This window comes from Pinus tabuliformis, chromosome Q (assembly GCF_031772625.1).
Source record: "Pinus tabuliformis cultivar Carrire ecotype Pingquan chromosome Q, CPIR1, whole genome shotgun sequence".
NCBI classification, from domain to species: domain Eukaryota; kingdom Viridiplantae; phylum Streptophyta; class Pinopsida; order Pinales; family Pinaceae; genus Pinus; species Pinus tabuliformis.
Window position 1 is genome coordinate 1,254,598,546 of NC_142296.1, and position 20,285 is coordinate 1,254,618,830.

A 20,285-nucleotide genomic window follows, 5' to 3' on the forward strand; every position below is an offset into this window, starting at 1 on the left:
CACTCAAGAACCAAACACATACTAATCAAGTATCATTTCCTCCGTGAGAAAGTAGTTGAACAAAACATCGCTCTGGAATATATCAGTACTAAGGAGCAAATAGTTGATATTTTCACAAAACCTCTTCCTCGAGAAGCATTTGAACATCTGCGTCAAAAGATGGGGGTTATTTCTTTATAATCACGACGCATCAAGACAGGGGGATCAGTTTGACAGGGGGAGTTCGTATGCATTCCTTTGCCATTGATGTCAAAGGGGGAGAGAGTAGAAGAATATTGCCATCAATAACAAAGGGGGAGATTGTTGGACACAGTTTATCATTGATGTCAATATGGCAATATTCAAGGAAGGAGACAGCCAAAGAAGAGGAGCACATGGAGCCAAGAGGAGAAGATGGAGCCAAGAGGAGCCACTAGAGAAGCAAACAGCGCAAAGAGTAGAATAAGTCATCGGATAACTTATATGCATGCAGGTAACAGCTACAAGCAGAGCCATTGGAGCAGCAGAGGTGTAGACAGAGCAAACAGACGACGCAGAAAACCATCGGAGCAACAGAGGACGCATATAGCCATCGGAGGAAGCAGACGGAGCCAAGAGCCACAATGGAGACGAGAGGAGAACACAATGCCAAGACAGAGCCATCGGGAGCCGTCGGGAGCCATATAGTCCACAAAATGCATTTAACATCCATGGGAGCCATATATATATATATATGCAATATATATATGCCAAAATAGAACAGAGCCATCGGAGCACAGACATATATATGCATGCATTTAACAGCCTATTGGGAGCCATATATCCATGGGATGTAGCAATCACAGCTATCGGAGCAATATTGCCAAAGGAATACTCTATCGGAGGAATAGAGCTATCGCATATCGCATAGGGCAGAGTAAGGTTCATAAGCGGAGCAATATATATGTATATGGAACAATATATATTTGCATGCAATAAACACTATCGGGAGCCATCGGAGGAGAAAACCCATACACATATGCCTTAACACTATCGGCGGGCACATATTACAAACACACTCTCGGCGGAGAAGTTTATATATAGAAAGGCATATATATGTATATCGGCGACATCGCTAATCGACGGTTCAGCTATGTGCCACCACTAAAACCTCCGATTGCGATAATATACGCGGACCCGATGGTATATCACAATTTGATTTAATGTCATATCGCATCCGCAGTGATCGCAAGTCGTAAGGGATGGCGCTATAATTTGCCGATTGCGATAGAGGCTTGGACCCGATGGACTCATTAAAAACAGTCTATAATATATCGCATCCGGCATTTCGGAGCGGGTATCGAGAGTGGTAAAGGCCCTGCCTTCGATTGCGACAATATATGTAGACCCTACAGGAATATATAGCATGGTTTAATACCATATCGCATCTGGTCCATCGCATTGGCCATCGGCCATTGTTGACTGCAGTTATGTTGCGATCGCCGATAGTGATGAAAGCTGCGGACCCGACGGGAAAATTTAACATGATTCAATGTAATATCGCGTCCATAGGAGGATTGGCCCATCGGCCATCGGCCCTTTGCGATCGCCGATTGCGATAAGGCTGCGGACCCAATACATTATAGTTGCGGGTGAACTAAATTTGAAGTCCGCCTTTAGTGTTTTTCACCTGTTTTTCATATATTTCCTGTGTAATAGAATTTTGGCTTGCGCGGGGTGTTTTAAGCCGAAAGGCTTACGATCGCTGTTTCCGATGAATTAGAAGGATGAGCGTTAGTAACATGGGGAGAATCATGCCTGCTATCATTGTCAAAAGGATGTGGCTGCCCGTTAAATAAATAATGGCATCCCTGTGTATGCCTGCAATCATTGGAAAGGCAGCGCTGTTACGGTAAACAAGGAAGATGGATTCTTCGTGGATCGTTTGGACCCAGCCATTGATTAAACGTGTCCTGTGAATATTGGAATGCCCGGATAGATAGAGGAAGCCATGGATTGGGAAGCCGAAGTGTCAAGCGAGCATTGAGGAAGCGGTAGAGCCTGTGGAGAGAGGAAGCCAAAGAGCCAGCGAGAAAGAGGAAATGAATGGACAGAGGCGTAGGAATGCATAAAAACAGCAAAAACAGAGGATTGCATAGTGTTGTTGTTGTGGTGAAGAACCAGTGTAGAGGCAACAGAAGCAGCAGAGGCTGTAGAGGCAGCAGAAGCAGCAGAGGCAGAAGCAGCAGAACCAGTTTATACCAAGGTTGGGTTGGAGCCTCAGAACTGAACAGGATTGAAATCTTTGGGAGTTGGTGCTCCTAAAGTCCAAGATTGGTGTCTTGGTGAAACAGAGTTGGTGCTCTGGAGGTTGGAGCCTCACTGAAGTCCAAGTTGGAGCTTGGCAACTATTCACAATCAGATTTATACTTATGTTGTATTTAATTCATTGCATTGTCTTGACTTTTAATAAAAGCATTTATTCCAATTGCTGATTTCTGTGTTCTGTGTATACATACATATCTATATATGTTTTTGGAAATCACTAGAACAAAAATTAAGAAATACTGATTCACCCCCCCTCTCAGTATTTCCAACAGGGAAGTCTTCTAGTTCAGAGGGATCAACTACAGTAGCAAATAACGTGATAGTGGTGGAGACAGATCCAAGTGGATGAGGTTCTTCTAGAAGCACCTTCCTCACTAAGAGGGAGTGTTGAAAATAGTAGCGATAAAGGTCCTTCTTTGACTTGTGCCTTAGTCAAAGTGACCACAAACAAACTTTCCTTAGCATGCACAAGTTCCTAAAAGTTAGGACGAGTTCCTAAAAATTAGGATGAGTTCATGAAATAGTTTTATTCATGCCAATAGTTGGAGGCTTAGTTATTTGTCTCCTAGTGCGAGCTAGCTTCGGAAAAGGACAAGTGACCAGTCTCAAAGGTTATTTGTTTCTAGGACGAGTTGCATGAGTCAGTTAGACTCAATTAACTAGTCAATCACATGTCGGAGTTCTAAAAATAAACTTGCTAGATTTAGATCAGTTTAAAAGCTTATAAGGAGGATTAAGGCACATAATTCATCATTTTTTTGTGGGCATGAGTTGGTGAGACAAAGCAATAGAGAGCACAAGTTTGTGTGTGTGAGATTGTGAAAGGAAGAGTGTGCAAGAGAAGGTTGTGTGCAGATTTGAGGAGGAATTTCCCTTGGGATTTGTGCAAGGATTTAGGGAGAATTCCCTAAATAATCGGAGCAACCTATACACATAGAAATATGGAGGCATGATCAGACTACTTGTAGGTGTTTCAAGCCTAGTTCAGGCAGGGAGAACCATTGTGTTTTTTGTTGAGACAATATTGTATTGTAAGAGATCTATTGCTCATTCTTCTATTAATAAAATTCTCAAACAAGCAAAGGGTTTTCCCAGTTGGGTTTCCCAGAACTTTTTTGTCTTGATTATTGAGTGACTGTGTTTATTTCCATTCCTATTTCGTTGCAAATAAGTAGATAAAATATGTGTCCTAATGAAAAGAAACTAGCTTTCAGATTGTTGATTAGAGCAGTTGCAGATTTTCATGGATTTTCTACACCATAAGGGTGAAAATTCCCTTGGGAGATTACCCAATGTTCCTCTAAGACCGAAACGGATTCCCTTTTTCCTACTTCTTCTGGATTCCTATTTGAAGTGCCATCAAAGAAAGAATATATGAATGCTGCTCGGATCTCCATTGCTGGAATTCACTTGCATCCATTTGAAGCTACAGGATTGATCTGGGAAAAGGATTTATTCCTTTTTTTATTAATTGAGTTGGACAAATTTGAAATCAATGGATCCATCTCTGTTCATCATACTCCCATCAAGTGTTTTCTATTTTTTTCGAATTTTTGAATTTATATAATTTGCTGCCATCACAACCTAAAACGGTGGATTGATCTCATGGCTGAAGATGGATCTGTTTCTTTCGAGCTATAATTTCTAGTAAATATACTTTGGAAGAGTTGTCTAAAGTCTTTTGAAAAGAGGTTTATTATTGAAGGATCCTTTGTAATTTTTTACCCTTCTTGTGAACAAGTCTTTCCAATTGATTGGCATATCCACTTTGGAAAGAATTTCCGCAAAAGATTCTTGCCATACAGTCTTTGCACATGCACATTCCAAAAAAAGATGTTAAATAGAATTTGAGTGAGAAAACAAAAAAGACATGTGGTGGGACCTTGAATTCCTCGCTTGATAAAATTATCTCCAGTAACTATTTTCCCATGAACCATTGCCCAACAAAAGATGTTTATCTTTGGTGGTTTGTTTGAATTCCAAATACAAAATTTAACATAAATCACTAAGTGCAAAAGCGCACATGATTAGAATATTAAACAAAGTTTGTCTTAAGCCACCTTGTAATGTTTAATATCCTTACATCCCCCCTTAAGAACAACTTGGGATAGGAAGAAGGATCTAAAACATTGTTGCACATATTGTGATCAGTGTTGCAAACAACCTAATTTTATCTCGATTTTATCTTGATTTCACGATTTTTTGGCCTAGCCGATGTTTGTCAATTTTTACCGATATTTTGGTGGTATCTTAATTTTGCCGATGTTTGCCGATTTTTACTGAGATTTTTGCAATTTTTATGATCTTTTTGTTTTCCGGACCCTTGTTTATTTTATCCCGATGCTGATGTTTGCAACATTGATTGTGATAATATAGGAATTATCGCGATATTATTGATGAAAGAGCCTTTGCTGATATTATCACCAGAAAATATTGCGATAATATGCCTAGGTTAATTATGAAATTATTGCGAGATGATGGGAAATTATCGGACTGCTACAAAAAAAACGCAAATATAAGTTGCAGTTTGGGTTTTTCAAAGGTCATTTTTGTTTTTTCTTGTGCTAAGATTGAGCTTTGAGGGTTGTGTGAGTCTTGTGACCATTTTTCATCAAACAAACAAGGGAAAATCTATAGTTTTGTTTGCCATCAACTGAATATTTTTGGAGTGCAGATTTACTCCAATATACCATATCCATATTTATTATTTGCAGCTATGTAAAAAAAATAAATTGCCTTCCTTTTCTTTGTTTTCCAAGATTGGTATATACTATAAATTTAGAATTTGCCTCTTCTTACCCTCTTGTGAATTTCCACATTTGTTTTGTGTGGTAGGTCCAAAAATTGAAAATTTAATCGGATCTCTATAAAATGGCAAAGCCATTGGACCAAATATGGGAGTATGGTGAACCATGTGAGGATGATAATAGAGAAAAGATGAGGTGCAAGCTCTGTGGAATGGAAATGTTTGGTGAAATCACCTGCTTGAAATACCACCTTGCCAAAATCCTAGGTCATGATGTTCATATTTGCCCTAAAGCTACCCTAGACATTGTCCTTATTGCAAAGAACTCAATTCTTGATACTACTAGAAAGAGAGATTGGAGGGAGGAACTAAGGAATTTCATGGGAACCACAAGCTTCTCAAGGGAGAGGGAAACCTAATCCTTGGCCACACCTTCTTAGTGTTGTATTATTATCGTATTATTGTTATAGTATCTAGAATCTAGATGCCTTGTGATGGTCATCTCATGAGATACATTTATTTTTGTTTTAATGTGATTTTGTATTAAGCTTTAACTATTATCTTGTCAAAACTTATGAGTCATGACTGAGGAGTCAAGACAAAATAACAAATATCATATTTTAGACTCCAGTATCTACATCTTATACATTTTATATTGTAGTTTTATTTTCTTATTTGTGTGACAATATGTTTGTTTGATGTTGATGTTTGCTTTAAAAGAATAAAAATTTGAAAAAATGTCAGGACTTGAGTAAATCTCATATTTCAGTATCTACTATCAATGATTGATGTACCACTTGGCACATTATACATTTTATATTGTAGTTTTATTTTCATATTTGTGTGACAATTTGTTTATGTGATGCTGATGTTGCTTTAAAATAATATAAATTTGGAAAAAAATGAATATTTTTGTATTTTTTCAAGTTTTTCTATAATTTCCAATATTTTCCTCGATATTTTCGATAATTTAAATTTTGGACCCGTGATGATAAATTGCTGATAACAATAAATGTAACATTGATCTAAAAAGAAATAGAAGAAGAAGGAAGGAGGTGTTATGAACTTATTCCTATCCATCCTTAATGTCAACTTCCTCTGTGCATAACATTTACTGAAGATGTAAAAGGATGGAATGTCAAGGGCTTAGTGTGGAGTGTGTTGACTCTAAGCAAGTTGTAGAAGAACAATATCTAGAGGATGGAAATGTTGAAGTTGAAAGTGATTTCATAGTGGTCACAGGTGCTGAAGATGAAGAGTGATCCAACCAAACCTAAAAACCAATACTCCAAACAACACTTGTGCTAAGATGGCATCTCATCATAAAAGGCACACATTGAATGGAAGAAAAAGAAACTTCTGTTATAACTATAAGAGAATTGGAAGTGTTGAAGCAAAAAAGATCTAGCCAAATGCACGAAAAGGCAAATGTTTGTTGATGATCCACAAGAATACTTCAGGCAACCCAAGAATTCCATAGAAGATGAAAGTGATTTAACAAGGCATTAACATGAAGGATCAACCAAAGTGCTTCAAGGAATCAAAGGGTGTTGATTTGCCTCTTGGGCAAAAGAATTAAAAAAATTACCAAGTGCTCCAAGTTACACATAAGTATGCATGTGTACCAAGAAGCAACATGCTTGCCATCATTATAGTCTATAGTTGAAATACTGAAGAGGATCCTTTATAGAGGCACAAATAAACAAAACACCAACAATAATCAACATAAGTGCTCAAAATGGCAAAAGTGAGTGGCACCAGCTTACAATCTTGGAAGCAAAGTCTACAACTGTAAATATAATAAATGCGCTAAAGTTGAGGTAGGTATGAGTTGGAAGTCACATGAAAAGAGAATTTGTGAAAATCTGGTGACCCAAATCCCTACTGCAACAATCTAATGTTATTTCTCCTACTTGCTGATTCTCTTACAAGTTATTTATAGTATTACACAACAAACATCGAAATAAATACAACTGCAGCCTTCAAAACATAAATAATATGCGGAAACAAGAACTGAGCGAGAAGAAATAACACACACAAGTGACACTGTTGTTTTTGGACAAATGTCCCTGAAAAAACCCAACTTGGGAAAACCGGTGCAACAATTGAGGATTTTATAATTATGCAGTAGTTTTTGAATACAATCTTTGGATGCCTTACTGGCTATCTGATACAGAGGATCTGATTGGCAGAGAAATTAGTGAGAAATACCTCACACTATCATTGGAGATTCAATACTGATCCAGGCTCTAGATGGCAAGCCCCACACTGCCTCTGCGCCAGCCTACGCAATTCAGCGTCACAGCTACTAGGCTCTGTGTCACCCTTCTTTCTGGCCGATTTGCCTTTGGAACTTCGACACTCTATCCTTCCGGCCTCACACCCCGACTTCTGGCTCTAGAACTCGACTCTCCAGCAAATTTCGAATCTCCTCTCAGGCTTTGCATTGCCCTAGTGTGGCTCTACGCTACCTCTTCTGGATCTCTCTCTGCCTCCTTTGCAATGTATCCCCAGATTAGAAAACTCTCCAACCGGAAAACTATCCCTGCCTCTCACTGCAAGAAATCTCTTTGATGACCTCTCCGACAACTACTGCGCTGCTCTCTTGAGAAAATCGATATCTGATCTCTCACTCGATGTGTTTTCCAAATGCCCATCTAGCCTCTTCTTATAATCCTCTCGTTGATCAATCAACGACCCAAATTAGATTCTAATCAATGGCTTAGATCATTTTGACTTGATCCTCGTCTTCTTTTAGAAGTTTCACTCCCAGTTTAATTAATACCCTTTAATTATTTTAACTTCCTAAGTTTAGACTCAGGAATCCATTAAAAATAATTAATTATTCTAATAAAACTGTGTCCGGGTGGAATTTCCCGAAATGATTTCTCGGTATTTTGGAATACATGTGTCCTAGCCTCCCTACAAATTTTGACGCTTAGAGCACATCCGATGCTACTAGAAATCAACACTCCCTCTTAGCGAGGAATGTGCTCTAGTAATGCAACCTGCTGAAGCATCACTCTGACTCTGAACATGTCCCTCTGTGCTGCTGATATCTAACATTACTATCCACCAACTACTGCACAAATGCTGCATCCGTGCCGCCGCTGACTCTGCATGCTGCTGCCAACTGCATCTGCACTGCAACTCTGTTCCAACTACTGTTGCTGCCTTCTTCAACAACTGAAATGGAAAAACATCCAAAATACTGAACCAATGCTACCAGAAAATCAACAGAATTGAGCTTAGGGGTGATAAATTTCTTGAGGTGGGTCTGTTACAGTCGAGGCTTTTAGAAAAACAAAGGATTTTTGGTGTCATACTAATAAAAGCAAGGAAGTAATTTAGTGTCATTTGCTGAAATTTTCTCTTCTGTGTTAGGAAGCTAGAAAGTCTGATATTTTATTAATATGTTCAAACATATGGGAGAGTGATGGTGTAGCATGTTAGTGCTGTCTACTAGTTTCTCTTTTGCACAGCTTTTTGAGATTTTGTCTTCACAACTTCCAATAACTTTGGTAGGTGCATTTCCATATTTTAAATTTCCGCTCTTAGGTTTTAACATGCTTGTAGTGTTCTTATGCCTTGAGAACATAAAAAATAAATTCTTCTTTATATTCTTGTTTTTTTGGACCTTCATGGTATGTTCTAATTTCTTTTATACACATTTTACTTTTTTGGGTTGCTAAATAACCCAATGAAACAATTTTTTTTCCAGTAGAGGATATAGGGTGTTATGTCATAGATATCAGTGTGGATACTAGTAAGGTTCTGCAATCTATTACAAACTGATATTAGCTCACAGTTTTAGTATTCTTAAAATGTATCAGTGATCTTTCAACTACTGTTTCATAAAATAGTACAGCATCATGAAAATGGAGCTTCCTATAATTGGAATTTACGATATTGCTGATTTTATCATTGCTGCAGGAGATTTGAATTGACGAGCCAGGATGAATCAGAGGCTACAAATATTGGTATCAAGCCTTCAGGAAAAGCATTGGATCAGTTAGAAAATGCGGGTCGACAGCAATGTTTAATCTTTAGCACAAATGGGTTGTTGCTTGTGGCAGGTGGTGAAGTAAGTGTTAGATTTACATTCACAAGTATGAATTAACCAAGAATCTGAAATTCCTTTTCTTGTTGGTAAAAAATGCTTCCTTTGATTACAAATATGTTTAAAATATATACATACAGGGCATTTCTACAAAAAAGGACCATGTGGGTGGCCACCACAGGAAAAATTATAATTGGTCTAAAAGCCATAGATCCTAGCAAAATGTCCCCATGTCATATGTAACATAAATTTAGTACCACCTGACCATATGACATATAAGTTTAGTGTCCCCAAAAGGATTGCCATTAAGGCGCAGAAAGGACAAAACATGACACATTAAGGAAATCAATGTGAGCCACCATTGGAAGGGTTTACAATAAATTTAGTACCACTTGACCATACAACATATAAGTTTAGTGTGTCCCCAAAAGGATTGCCATTAAGGCAAAGAAAAGAAAAAACATGACACATTAAAGAAATGAATGTAAGCCACCACTAAAATTAACCCACGTTATGTGAAGGATCACTCTTGTCTTTTCTTTAGGGCCCCAAACCATCATTATTAGGCTCCATCTCATGTACAGCAATGTCTCAAACATCATCTTCAAGTTTATTTTTTTGAGAAATTGCTAGCTTGAGATGGCTAGGCTTCCTCACTCAATCAAGATATTGTGGATTGGGTAAAGGGGATTGGATAATCAAGGGGAGATTCCTTGCTCATTCTGCAAGGTGTGTTAGCTGTTGGGTTACTACTAAAGTGTCTACACCTTATTTGGGGGTGCTTAATGGAATTTGGGGTACGTGGTGTACGTTCAGTCCTTGTATGGTTTGAGATGGATTAACACATGTGAGATAGTCTATGATGGATTGGCACATTGGAGTTAGTTTGCTCAGTGGTTGCTTGACCTCAAGTGGGTGCTTGCTTGGCATTCTTCCTTAGGCATTGGAGTTCTCTTGATAGCTTGGGGGACATCTTTCATGATGGTCACATGGAGAATTCTGCTTGCTTGGAGAATTCTCTATTTAGGAGGAGTGTTGTGCATTTTAAAGGGGAGCATAAGGCCCTGGATAGCATGGGCTAGCTTGGATTCCTGTGCTGAGGCTTGGAGTTGGTGTAGGGATGCCTAGTTAGTGATAGTGTTCATGTAGGGGGAGTGGACCTAGTGGAGCACATGGCTTAGGAAGAATGATGGAGTCTATGTGGGTTTGTGATAAATAGTCTAGAGTCTGGACATACCTTATATAGCTACACATCTTGCAATGTTTATTGTGTACAACATAACCTTGGAAGTTGACATGTGTACCCTTGGAGTGGAGTGCTTCACTTGTGCGAGCCTACATGTGTTTATTGTAGGTTGCATGTAAGGGCATGGATGCACATTATGTCGTCATCATTGATCATAGCTCATTATGCTTATCACTTGGGTGAGAGATGTAATCAAGTGGAGTTCACTAGTTATCTTCTCTCCCTTAGATCTTCATTTGTACTTGGTCTCTTTCTCTCTTGGAGTCACTAGGGTTTCTTGATATTCTTGGAGCATATTGAAGTCTAGGGTCAGGGTTTAATCCCTTAGAGAAGTGAGATTAGGTATTGAGATGGAACCCTAGGGTGTATTTGGTGAGGAAAGAGAATAGGAGATGCCTTTACTTGGAAAACTTGTTTGACTGATTCATGCATGTTCAAGCTCCTTGGTCGGACTAGTGTTCTCATTGTTTTGCTTAGCTTGGGTTTTGTAGAGCTAGTGGATTGTACTGGCTTTGTGACAAAGCTATGGTATGTACATGAACTTCATCTTATGCATATTAATTAAGTTTTCAACTGTCCAATACTTGTGTAAATTGCATGTTTGTTTTTTATTTTGTTTTTTTGACTTAAATAAAGGGCAATTATGTTTAGTGATTTAACATGTAATTGTAGAAGATAAGGGTTGTTTTACTGCTATAAATATGAGTTTTCAGATCTGGTTTATGTATGATAATACTGCCTTAGAGGGCTGAAACTTATCAGAACACTTTGGTATTTTTTCTCCTTGGATTGTCTAGAAGATGGGTTGTTATGGATTGAAATATTGTCCACCTTTTCTGCTATTTTCTTCTATGTTTCATAATAGCCTTATGGCTGAATTCACAGGGTTAAGATCTTGGAACCTCCAGTTTGAATTCTGAATTTTGAGAAATATCAATAAGGTGTCCCTCCCTAATATTTCCAGAGTTGTTGCACGTGCACCATGTCCAACTTTTCCTTTTGCGTTTGCTATGTAATCAATAGTGAAAGATTAACACAAATAAGTGTTCTCTAAACCAATGAAAAAATCTTATCCTCTTGTGTCTGATTAGTTGCGATTGCATTCCTTTTCTTCCAGATTAAAAAAAAAAACCTTTAATTCTAACAAGCTGCCTCGCAGAACTCAACAACCTGTTAGGGTCCTATATTTCATAGGATGAGTTGTTTTTACCTGATGATTTATATTTGAAAAATGTAAATAATGTTTCCTGTTTGAAATTTATTTCCATATATATATATATATATAAATAAAAAGAAAAAGAAAAATAAATTGTAGGGGACATAAAAAATAGAATAAAGAAAGAAATGAAAGAAAAGAAAAGAAAAACAAAAAGTGAAAAAAATAAATGAAAATGTCCCCCTAGGTGAGCAAGTCTAAATGCCACCAAGAAAAATCAAAATTGCATGAAAGCATACTTCAGGTATGTTTGATTTTGTGTGCAGCTTGTTTCAATGCCACATTGTAAATAGGACAATTAGAAATAGTTAGTCTAATCACATTGTTTAAACGTGATTAGTCTGAAAATAAATTTAATTAGGTGAGTGAATAAATCAATCACACAGTCTAATCGTGATTGAGCTTGATTAGTGAATTTAATCACACCATTTAATTATGGTTAACTGACAAAGAAAAAATAATCAAAAACCTTAGAAAAATGAATAAAAAGGGCTTGCAAATCAAATTGCGCCTTTAGAATAGATTAATCATGCTTAGGATAAATTAATTACGTTTAAAATAATTAATCGTTTCATTTAATCACGATTAATCGTTTGTAATAAGGCATCTGGCGCTAATGTTTGGTTTTATGATAAAACGACAAAATGGTATGTTGGCATGGGATTATCAACTGCGACGAATCAAAGGTCGAGATCTCCCCCGCCTGGATCAACGACGGGGGAGTGTTTTCGGGCCCCCTCGAGCTCCATCCCATTTTTCCCCCGGGGGGGGGGGGGGGGTCCCGAAAGGTTTGTTACGTGTCACCCTCACAACGTTTCACACCCCCCCTTGCCTTTTCACTCATTGCATGCCCCCTCTGAAAAGTCTTCCAGCATTGAGCGCTCGCCCCTCCACCAGTCCCTATTCGCCACGACACCCTTCCCGACCCCACTCACCGTCCGCCAACTCTTCCTCGCGAACCCCACTCCCACAACTTTCCCTTCTGTTTAACCTGTCACGAGAATTCGTCCCACTCCTAATCAGAGGTCGCCATCTGGCACTCCCCTGCCCATGTCAGCAAACCGTTACGCCAATTAATTTCTCCCTCTCCCAGTAACGGTAAAAACGAACAGTAACTTCAAAATTACCTTATTAAGCACTGTTAAACCACAAATTCCTTTCCTTCGCTGTTTTGCACAACCTGTACAAGATTTCCATCTTTCACGGTGTCGCATTAGCCAGACAATTGCCCAACGACAGTGATCCAATCGCTATCAGAGGCTCCACTCTAGCTTTCTATAGTCAGCTTCTTGTTCCAGGTAATCCTATTGTTGTCCTCCCTCTGTGTTTGCTTTTAAAAATCGACAATGCCTCCTGAAAGTAGAACTCCTAAAGACAAGGGAAAGAAATCAGAGGCAAATCCCATGTTACCCCCTCCTATTGACCCGGATCATCAACCCTTAGTCGATTTACAATACAAAATTGTTGAGACAAACTGTGAATTCGACTTGTTCGAACTTCACAGTTGGTTGAAGCAGAAATTCTTAGATCAGAGCGATGAATTGAATCTATGGGAGTCTACCCTCTCTCAATTCATGTTCCCACAAACCCATCATTTCCCTGAGCTAGTCTCCTGGTGTCAATTAAGCTATCTACCCTCCAAAAGAGCAATTATGAGTCGAAATGGTGAAATTCTGATAACCATCACAGCCAAAGCCATATCTCAAATGCTCCAAGTAATCATTCTAGAGTCTTCCAAGCCACTGTCTGTAGACTCTCTAACAGAGCTCTACAAGAATTTAACCTTCCCTTAGAGAGCGAAAATATTTGAAATATTTCTTCCTGAAGATGTCCAATTACCTAAAACAAACCCTCCATATTCCTCTTCTATGTTCTCTGAGGTAACCAAACAAATAATTAACATCATTTCATATGTACTTGGTTATCACTCTGATCAGTGGGTTGATGAGGCCATTGTTGGCTTCTTGTCAATTTTTACCACTAGTGAGAAACCTGTTATCTTTAATTACAGTGAATTTATTGCAGATGCAATGCATGATCAATTCATAAAGTTTCCGACAGAGGGAGCTTTAAATATTCTGTTGTTTTAGTTTACATGTTTATTTATCATCGAGCAGACAAGTTTCCCTTTACTTTGCAGAAGATGGATGAGTAGGGTAGTGCTCAATTAATCATACATGAGACCTCTCTGGTTAGGAAAAACTCCACAGAGTTTACTTTCACAGACTATGTTGATCAGTTTTTGTATACAATTATTTGTCTGTTGCATAGTGATTTGGAGCCTAGCATAGGAGCATATATTTTTTTTTTTGCATCTTAGTGACTAGGTGACTGGTATTTATACCAGAACTACACTGAGATCAGAGTCTATGGGTGTGAATTTCCACCCTATAAGCTACCAAAATTTGTTCCCATGACACTATTCTCATTAGAATACAATAGAAAAATGATACATTTGGATGACTTACATTTTGTGGCGGCTATAACAAGAAGGCATAATTTAAAATTAAAGCACAGGTAGGACCTTTTGTGTGTAATACCAGAATAGCTGGTAAAGAAACTGATTTGCTGTTGAAGCAATTAAATTTCAAATTGAGCTTCACTTGGTCTTATGAGCCTTTTGGTATGATTTCAAATCTGAGGGTGGAGCAAAAGACTACTCCCTACACAGATACTCCTTAGCCAGAGATCGTGCAATACATGAACCAATACCAGTGGGAGGAGAATACACTGCAAGAGGCCGAGGAACAAGTCATATCAACAACAACCTCTCAGACTCCTACACCTCAAGAAAGGCATGATAAAAGGCCCAAAGAAGAAGAGTCTTCTCTAGTAACAGAAATTGAAGCCAAGCAGTTTTTAATCTATACCAAGAAGTCTAAAAAGAATCCACCACCAATTTTTGTGCAGGGGGATGATTAGAAGGCTACTATAGTCATGAAAGGTAAACTTGTTTTAACCACATTAGAAGATATCTTTGTAGGTATTGAACAGGAAAGGTCTACCAGGACTAATTGGTAGGGAAGATAAACTCATGAGCTTGACAAAGTACCAAAAGAAACTATGTACTATTGCCCAAGACAATTCGCATTCCTGGAGGCCTTAGATTTCGACTTGTTCATTAGTCATGAGCTCAAACATTTGTTCATCATCAAACCAACTTTCCAGAATTACACAGATGTGGATGAGGCCTATAGAAAATTAGTTAAATTTTCTATCCCCAGTGAAGACAGATGGGACAAGTTGTGTGAATTACTTGAGTAATTTTTTATCTTCAACAGCAAGGCAAACAACGCAGCAAATTTGTAGGCTCAGCGATCAATAGTCATCCTCAACAATAGGGCCAGTAGTTCCAACAGTTCAAAAATTCCTAAATTTTTGTACTAATTTTGTAATCAATTTTTAGATATTTTTAGGATCCTATCTTTATCTTTAGAATCAAGATATTTTGTAATATTTTCTATAAATACTTCATAATTCGAAGTATGAAGGGTTGAGACTTGTTTGAAGAAAAGGACTTGTATTGTAAAGCAGCCCACAGAGCCACCATTGATCATATTTTCAGTAATACAGTGCAATCATTACAGGATTCTTGTGTCATTTTTATTGGTGAATTGCATCTCTCTTTGTCAATTTGTTTTCTTTTTATTCTCATATGTGATTCTAAAATCTAAATTATTCTAAGAAGATAAAAAACAAAATTTGTTTGAATGTACACTCTGTCTCTGGTTTATGAATAATTCATATGTTTTCCACTGAAGATTAAAATCAGAATTCTTAATTGCTCTGTTTTTAATTGGATCTCTAAATCCTTTCCTCTCCTTCACAATGTAGATCTTAAAGTATCCAATGAATTTGCCTAACCTGCCCTGTAAGTTTAGCTTGTAAACTCTGTATTTGATCATACTAAACTTGTGACTCCATTTGCCCTATGGCCTTTCTTCCTAGTTTCAACCCAACAACACAGAAAACCCAAACCTGAACTTAATAGCTAGCCTAATACCTTCATTCAAACATAGCTAAATCATAAAGAGAGATCCCTCTCTGAAACTGGAAGGGCTAGATTCCCAGTTTCAAAAGTGGTTTTGTGGTTACCTCTGTGATTTTTTCTACAACCTCAAAAATTACGGAGTGATAACACAACCCATGATAATTTGTTCCTTAAAAGGGAGAATATTCATAAGAGGAGAGTAGGGAGAAACTAGCTAGAAAGGGCTTAGACCCATCTCAAGGTAGAGTTGGTAAAACAACAAAATTGGAAGAGATGTTTGAGGGTCTTATGCTGACCATAGAAAGAGTAGGAGGCTCAAGAATTCCAAGATGCTAAAGTGTATGGCCTACATGAAGACTATCGACAATAAGTGACCAATTAAAGAAAGCCCTTTTTGGCTCCAAAAAGGGTTTTCATACACTTCAAAGATGAAAGAGTCACATGAATTGCTTAGATTTAATCCTCCATAATAGGTTTATGACCTATGTTGCTTCGGGATGTGTTCACTAGTTTATAGAAGGTGTCCTCGAGACAACGTTGCCTTTCTTGTACTAGAGATAGGTATGAAAACATCCCCAGTTGTTAGTAACATCCCTTTGCTTATCATGAACTAATGACTTATACTTGTTATCTTTGATATATATTTGGCAATATGTAATGTATTAGACTATGCAAAAAAGTCTATGTATGAAACAATGACAAGGGAAAAAGAGCAAAGTTAGGGATGAATATTAATAAAGAGATTATGGGAGATGACTATGGAGATGGTTAAATTGGATGTCTAAATCATAATATCTTTCAGTTAATGCCATACAAAGGGTGCTTTTGTACATTGGAATATACACATTGGTAGTGGAATGATTGATTAGAGTTTAATTCCCCATTATCAAGTTACATGTGTCCCTTGCTTTGATGTGTGTTTGAATGTATTTGCTGGTCATATTTAATCACAACATTTGGTGTGAAAGCAATAGGAATGGGTATACATCATTGCAAGTAAAAGTTAGAACAAGGCATTGATGAGAGCCGAAACATGAGAGGAGAAAATTCTTTGACTACAGAACAAGGCATTGATGAGATCTGAGCCATTGTTGGCTTTGTAAAAAAGAATAAGGAGACAAACATCAAAGGGTGTGGGAAAGTTGCACAACAAAAGAGACAGTGCGGGTAAGTTACATCTCAAGCTACACATCACAAGAGATAGTGATGGTAAGTTACATCGCAAGCTACACATCACAACAAAGACAATTACCAATGAAGAGAACAAGGCTATTTTAAAATTTTCCATCACAAACAAACCAACCAATGAGTTTTTTAGTGTTTCCTTGTTGAGACTTGAACTTGCTAAACATTGTGTAGATATGGATCATTTGGGAAAGAGAGTTGCATAATGATTTGCTCTACATCGCTTGGTAAAGAGAGTTGCACAACAATTTCCAGTAGATCTACTTTTTCCTTAGCAAGATTTCTACATAATGTGTACCTAGATTTCGTGATGGTAAGATCATTGACATAGACCACTAAAATCGCTATGTCATCATCACTATTTTTGACATAGAGAGTAGGTTTAGAATAATTTTTTGTGAACCCAAAATCTCTAAGGTAGTGATCAAGTTGGAAATAGTAGGGTTGAGGAGTCTGCTTGAGTTCATACAAGAACTTTAACAACTGAAGAACTAGATGTTATTTTTAGTAACCTCAAACCTTTGCAGTTGCACAACTCCATCATGTAGACCTTCTCATCCAAGTCTCCATTCAAGAAGGCACTTTAACATCCATCTGATATACCTTCCATCCAAAATGAACAGCAAGGGAGATAACTTGCTGAAAGGTTACCATATTTATAGTAGGGACAAAGGCTTCTTCATAATATTTTTTCTTACGTGGTTCACGGACCCCGGAGATCAATGACCACTAAGTCCATGAAATAAATGTACTAGGAAAATCCACCCGAAGGGATCATTTCCTGTCAGCTGAATCATAGAGCCTGACCTCAAGAGTGTTGAGAGAATTGAACTCGTGACCTCTCAATAGCAAAGGTTCTTTAACAGTGGGGAGTTGAACAATTTGTTGATTTTTCTAGGGCAAACAACTAGAACAAATTTTCATCACCATATATCTACTTCCAATGATTATTTAGCGTTAATTACACATAAGATCCATTTAATATCATTAAGTAGTTACACAGAAGAAAATATCAACCAATAAACGCAAAATGACAGTAAACTTATCATAAGACAATGAGACAAAAGATGCAGAGATTTAGGCTTGAGGCTAGGGAAAAACCCACAAGGGGAAAACCAATATCAAGGAAGAACCAACATCAAGAGAATAACCAAACCAGAAACCAAGATCAAGTGCCAAGCCCTCCTTCTCCTTCAGATTTCAGCCCCCTTCTTCCTTCCTTTTGCGTTAGAACATAGATCATAATGAGAGAAATCGATGTGTCAAAATGAGGAGAGGTGATCTCCTTTATATAGTCTTTCAAGGGGGTCAAATGGGTGCCTCTTAGAGACCTCGCTGACTTGAACAAATAGGAGGCTGACTTGAATTATTGGAGGCAAAAATCGAAATTCAAAAATTTATATTTTTCCACATGATGAAAATATCAACCTTGGCAACCATATTTTCAACACTCCCTCTTAGCTAGGGAGGTACTTTTCATTCTCTCTCAAGATCAATCTCCTCGACCAATATTTAGGTCTCCGGCCTCACAACCTAAGGGATAAGCATGTGGCTCTCTCTTTATGAAGATCAATCTCCCCTACCAATCCATATGTCTCTTGGTCCACAACCTAAGGGATAGATCGTCAATGTCATCATAAGGAAAGATACATAGCATCCAACACATCCCAAGGAAGGATATATAGCATCCAACACGTCACACGAGCCACAACCCTGTGGCATACATGTTAGTGCCCTACTGACCAGTGGGATCAATCAACGAGGCCAAACAATCATATCCACAGGGTACATCTCCCCGACCACAACAAGGTCTCCCGACCCACAACCTAAGGGAGGAATCCCTATCTCAATCATATACATAGGGTACATCTCCCCGACCATAAGGTCTCCCGGCCCACAGCGTAAGGGAGGAATCCCTATCTCAATCCCTGACCATAAATAAGGTCTTGTGACCCACAACCTAAGGGAGAGATCACAAACTCAGTGCCTTAGAACCAAGCTCCTTGTCCAGACTCACTGGTCTCTTGGCCCACAACCTAAGGGAGTGACAATCTTCCCAAGCAATCCATAGGTCTCATGGCTCACAACCTAAGGAAGATTCATGATGCTATATAATTAATGCTTCCTCTCCAATGAGATTCTCAGCCATTCACACAATCATCAACAACCCTCTCAATAACAAAAAAGTAGCCATGGTAGTTTTCGACACTTTATCAAATGTTTCAACAAAAAACAACATCCAACTATTTATTCAACTTCAACTAGGGCTTCTCATAGAAGCAAACATCAACAATCCATAGATAACAAGTGGCTTCTCACAGAAGAAAATATCAACACTTTGCTCATCAATGGAAAAGTGTGCCATAGTCGAAGACTTGAACCCATCAAATAATAAGTGGCTTGTGACATAATCAGGCATCAACAATAATATGAACAACAATGGTTGAATCCAACAGATAACAAGTGGCTTCTCATAGAGGCAAGCATCATCAACAATGGTCAAAATCAATAGAGAACAAGTGGCTTCTCACAGAAGCAGGCAACCTGCACATCGACAAACATGTATACCATAATTGATTTCAGCACAAGATCTAATAGATAAAAAAACAACTTCTGAAGCCAATCCACTTCACAAATCAACTGCATTTCCAACTTTAATTGTGCTACATGCAGTAGGAACATTCAAGATATTCATACCAACACAACTCGCAGAATATATCCAGTCCAGATAGAGTCAGCAATTTCATGCATCAAGTGGTTCAACGAGCCAATCAGAGGGATTCATTAAATCAACAACAGAATTTCACAGGTTCTTCAAATTTTCCCCAAGCAAGTGTCTATGCCACAACCTCAACAAGGATTTCATCAGGTTCGTGCCATACTTTCAATCTTACAATCCTTCAATCAACTCCCTCTTACATAGGACGAAGAGGACCTTAGTCCTCATCAATACATAGGTAGAAAAAAAATCATGGGCTCATCTTCAATAGATTTGGATCAGCATCAATATTCAAGACCTCAAGCCGTACATCATGGATCAAAACATGCTTCAATCAAGTTGATCTTGTCTGCTCCCTCTGAGTCCAAAGCCAATCCAATCACGAGTCTTCTTGTCACTTTGTTCTTCCATCTTTACAACGATTGTCACAACCTTGACATACATCATGTACATGCAATCTGCACTAGGAGGCCATGGAAGAACAAATACAACCAAGCAAGACATACAAAGACAAGAGACTCATAATGAAACAATAATAGAAATAATCAAGAAAGTACTCTCTTGAGAGTGTGTCAACACCCTCTCGATTTTAACTTTTTTAGATTTGTTGATTTGGGGTAGCATTGGATGTGCTCTAGCCATGAAAATTGGTGGAGAGGCCAAAGCACATGAGATCTCTAAGACCCAAAAATGGTTTGGGGAAATTCTGCTCGGTGAAGGAAGATATTAAAATAATTAATATTTTTAATGGGTTCCTAAGTCTAAACTTAGGAAAATAAAAATATTAATGGGTATTAATATAAAACTAGGTTAGAAGGTTCTAAATGACATGGATC

General features: G+C 38.0%; 1 protein-coding gene across 1 annotated transcript in view; it reads left to right on the forward strand.

Annotated features, from left to right (window-relative positions):
* The window catches only part of LOC149224359 (SEC12-like protein 2), a 163,823-nt gene that overhangs the window by 16,066 nt on the left and 127,472 nt on the right, over window positions 1-20,285 (forward strand). The window contains exon 2 of the mRNA XM_089388165.1: window positions 8,966-9,116. Coding sequence (XP_089244291.1) covers window positions 8,966-9,116 — 151 coding nt within the window. The remainder of the gene's footprint in view (window positions 1-8,965; window positions 9,117-20,285) is intronic.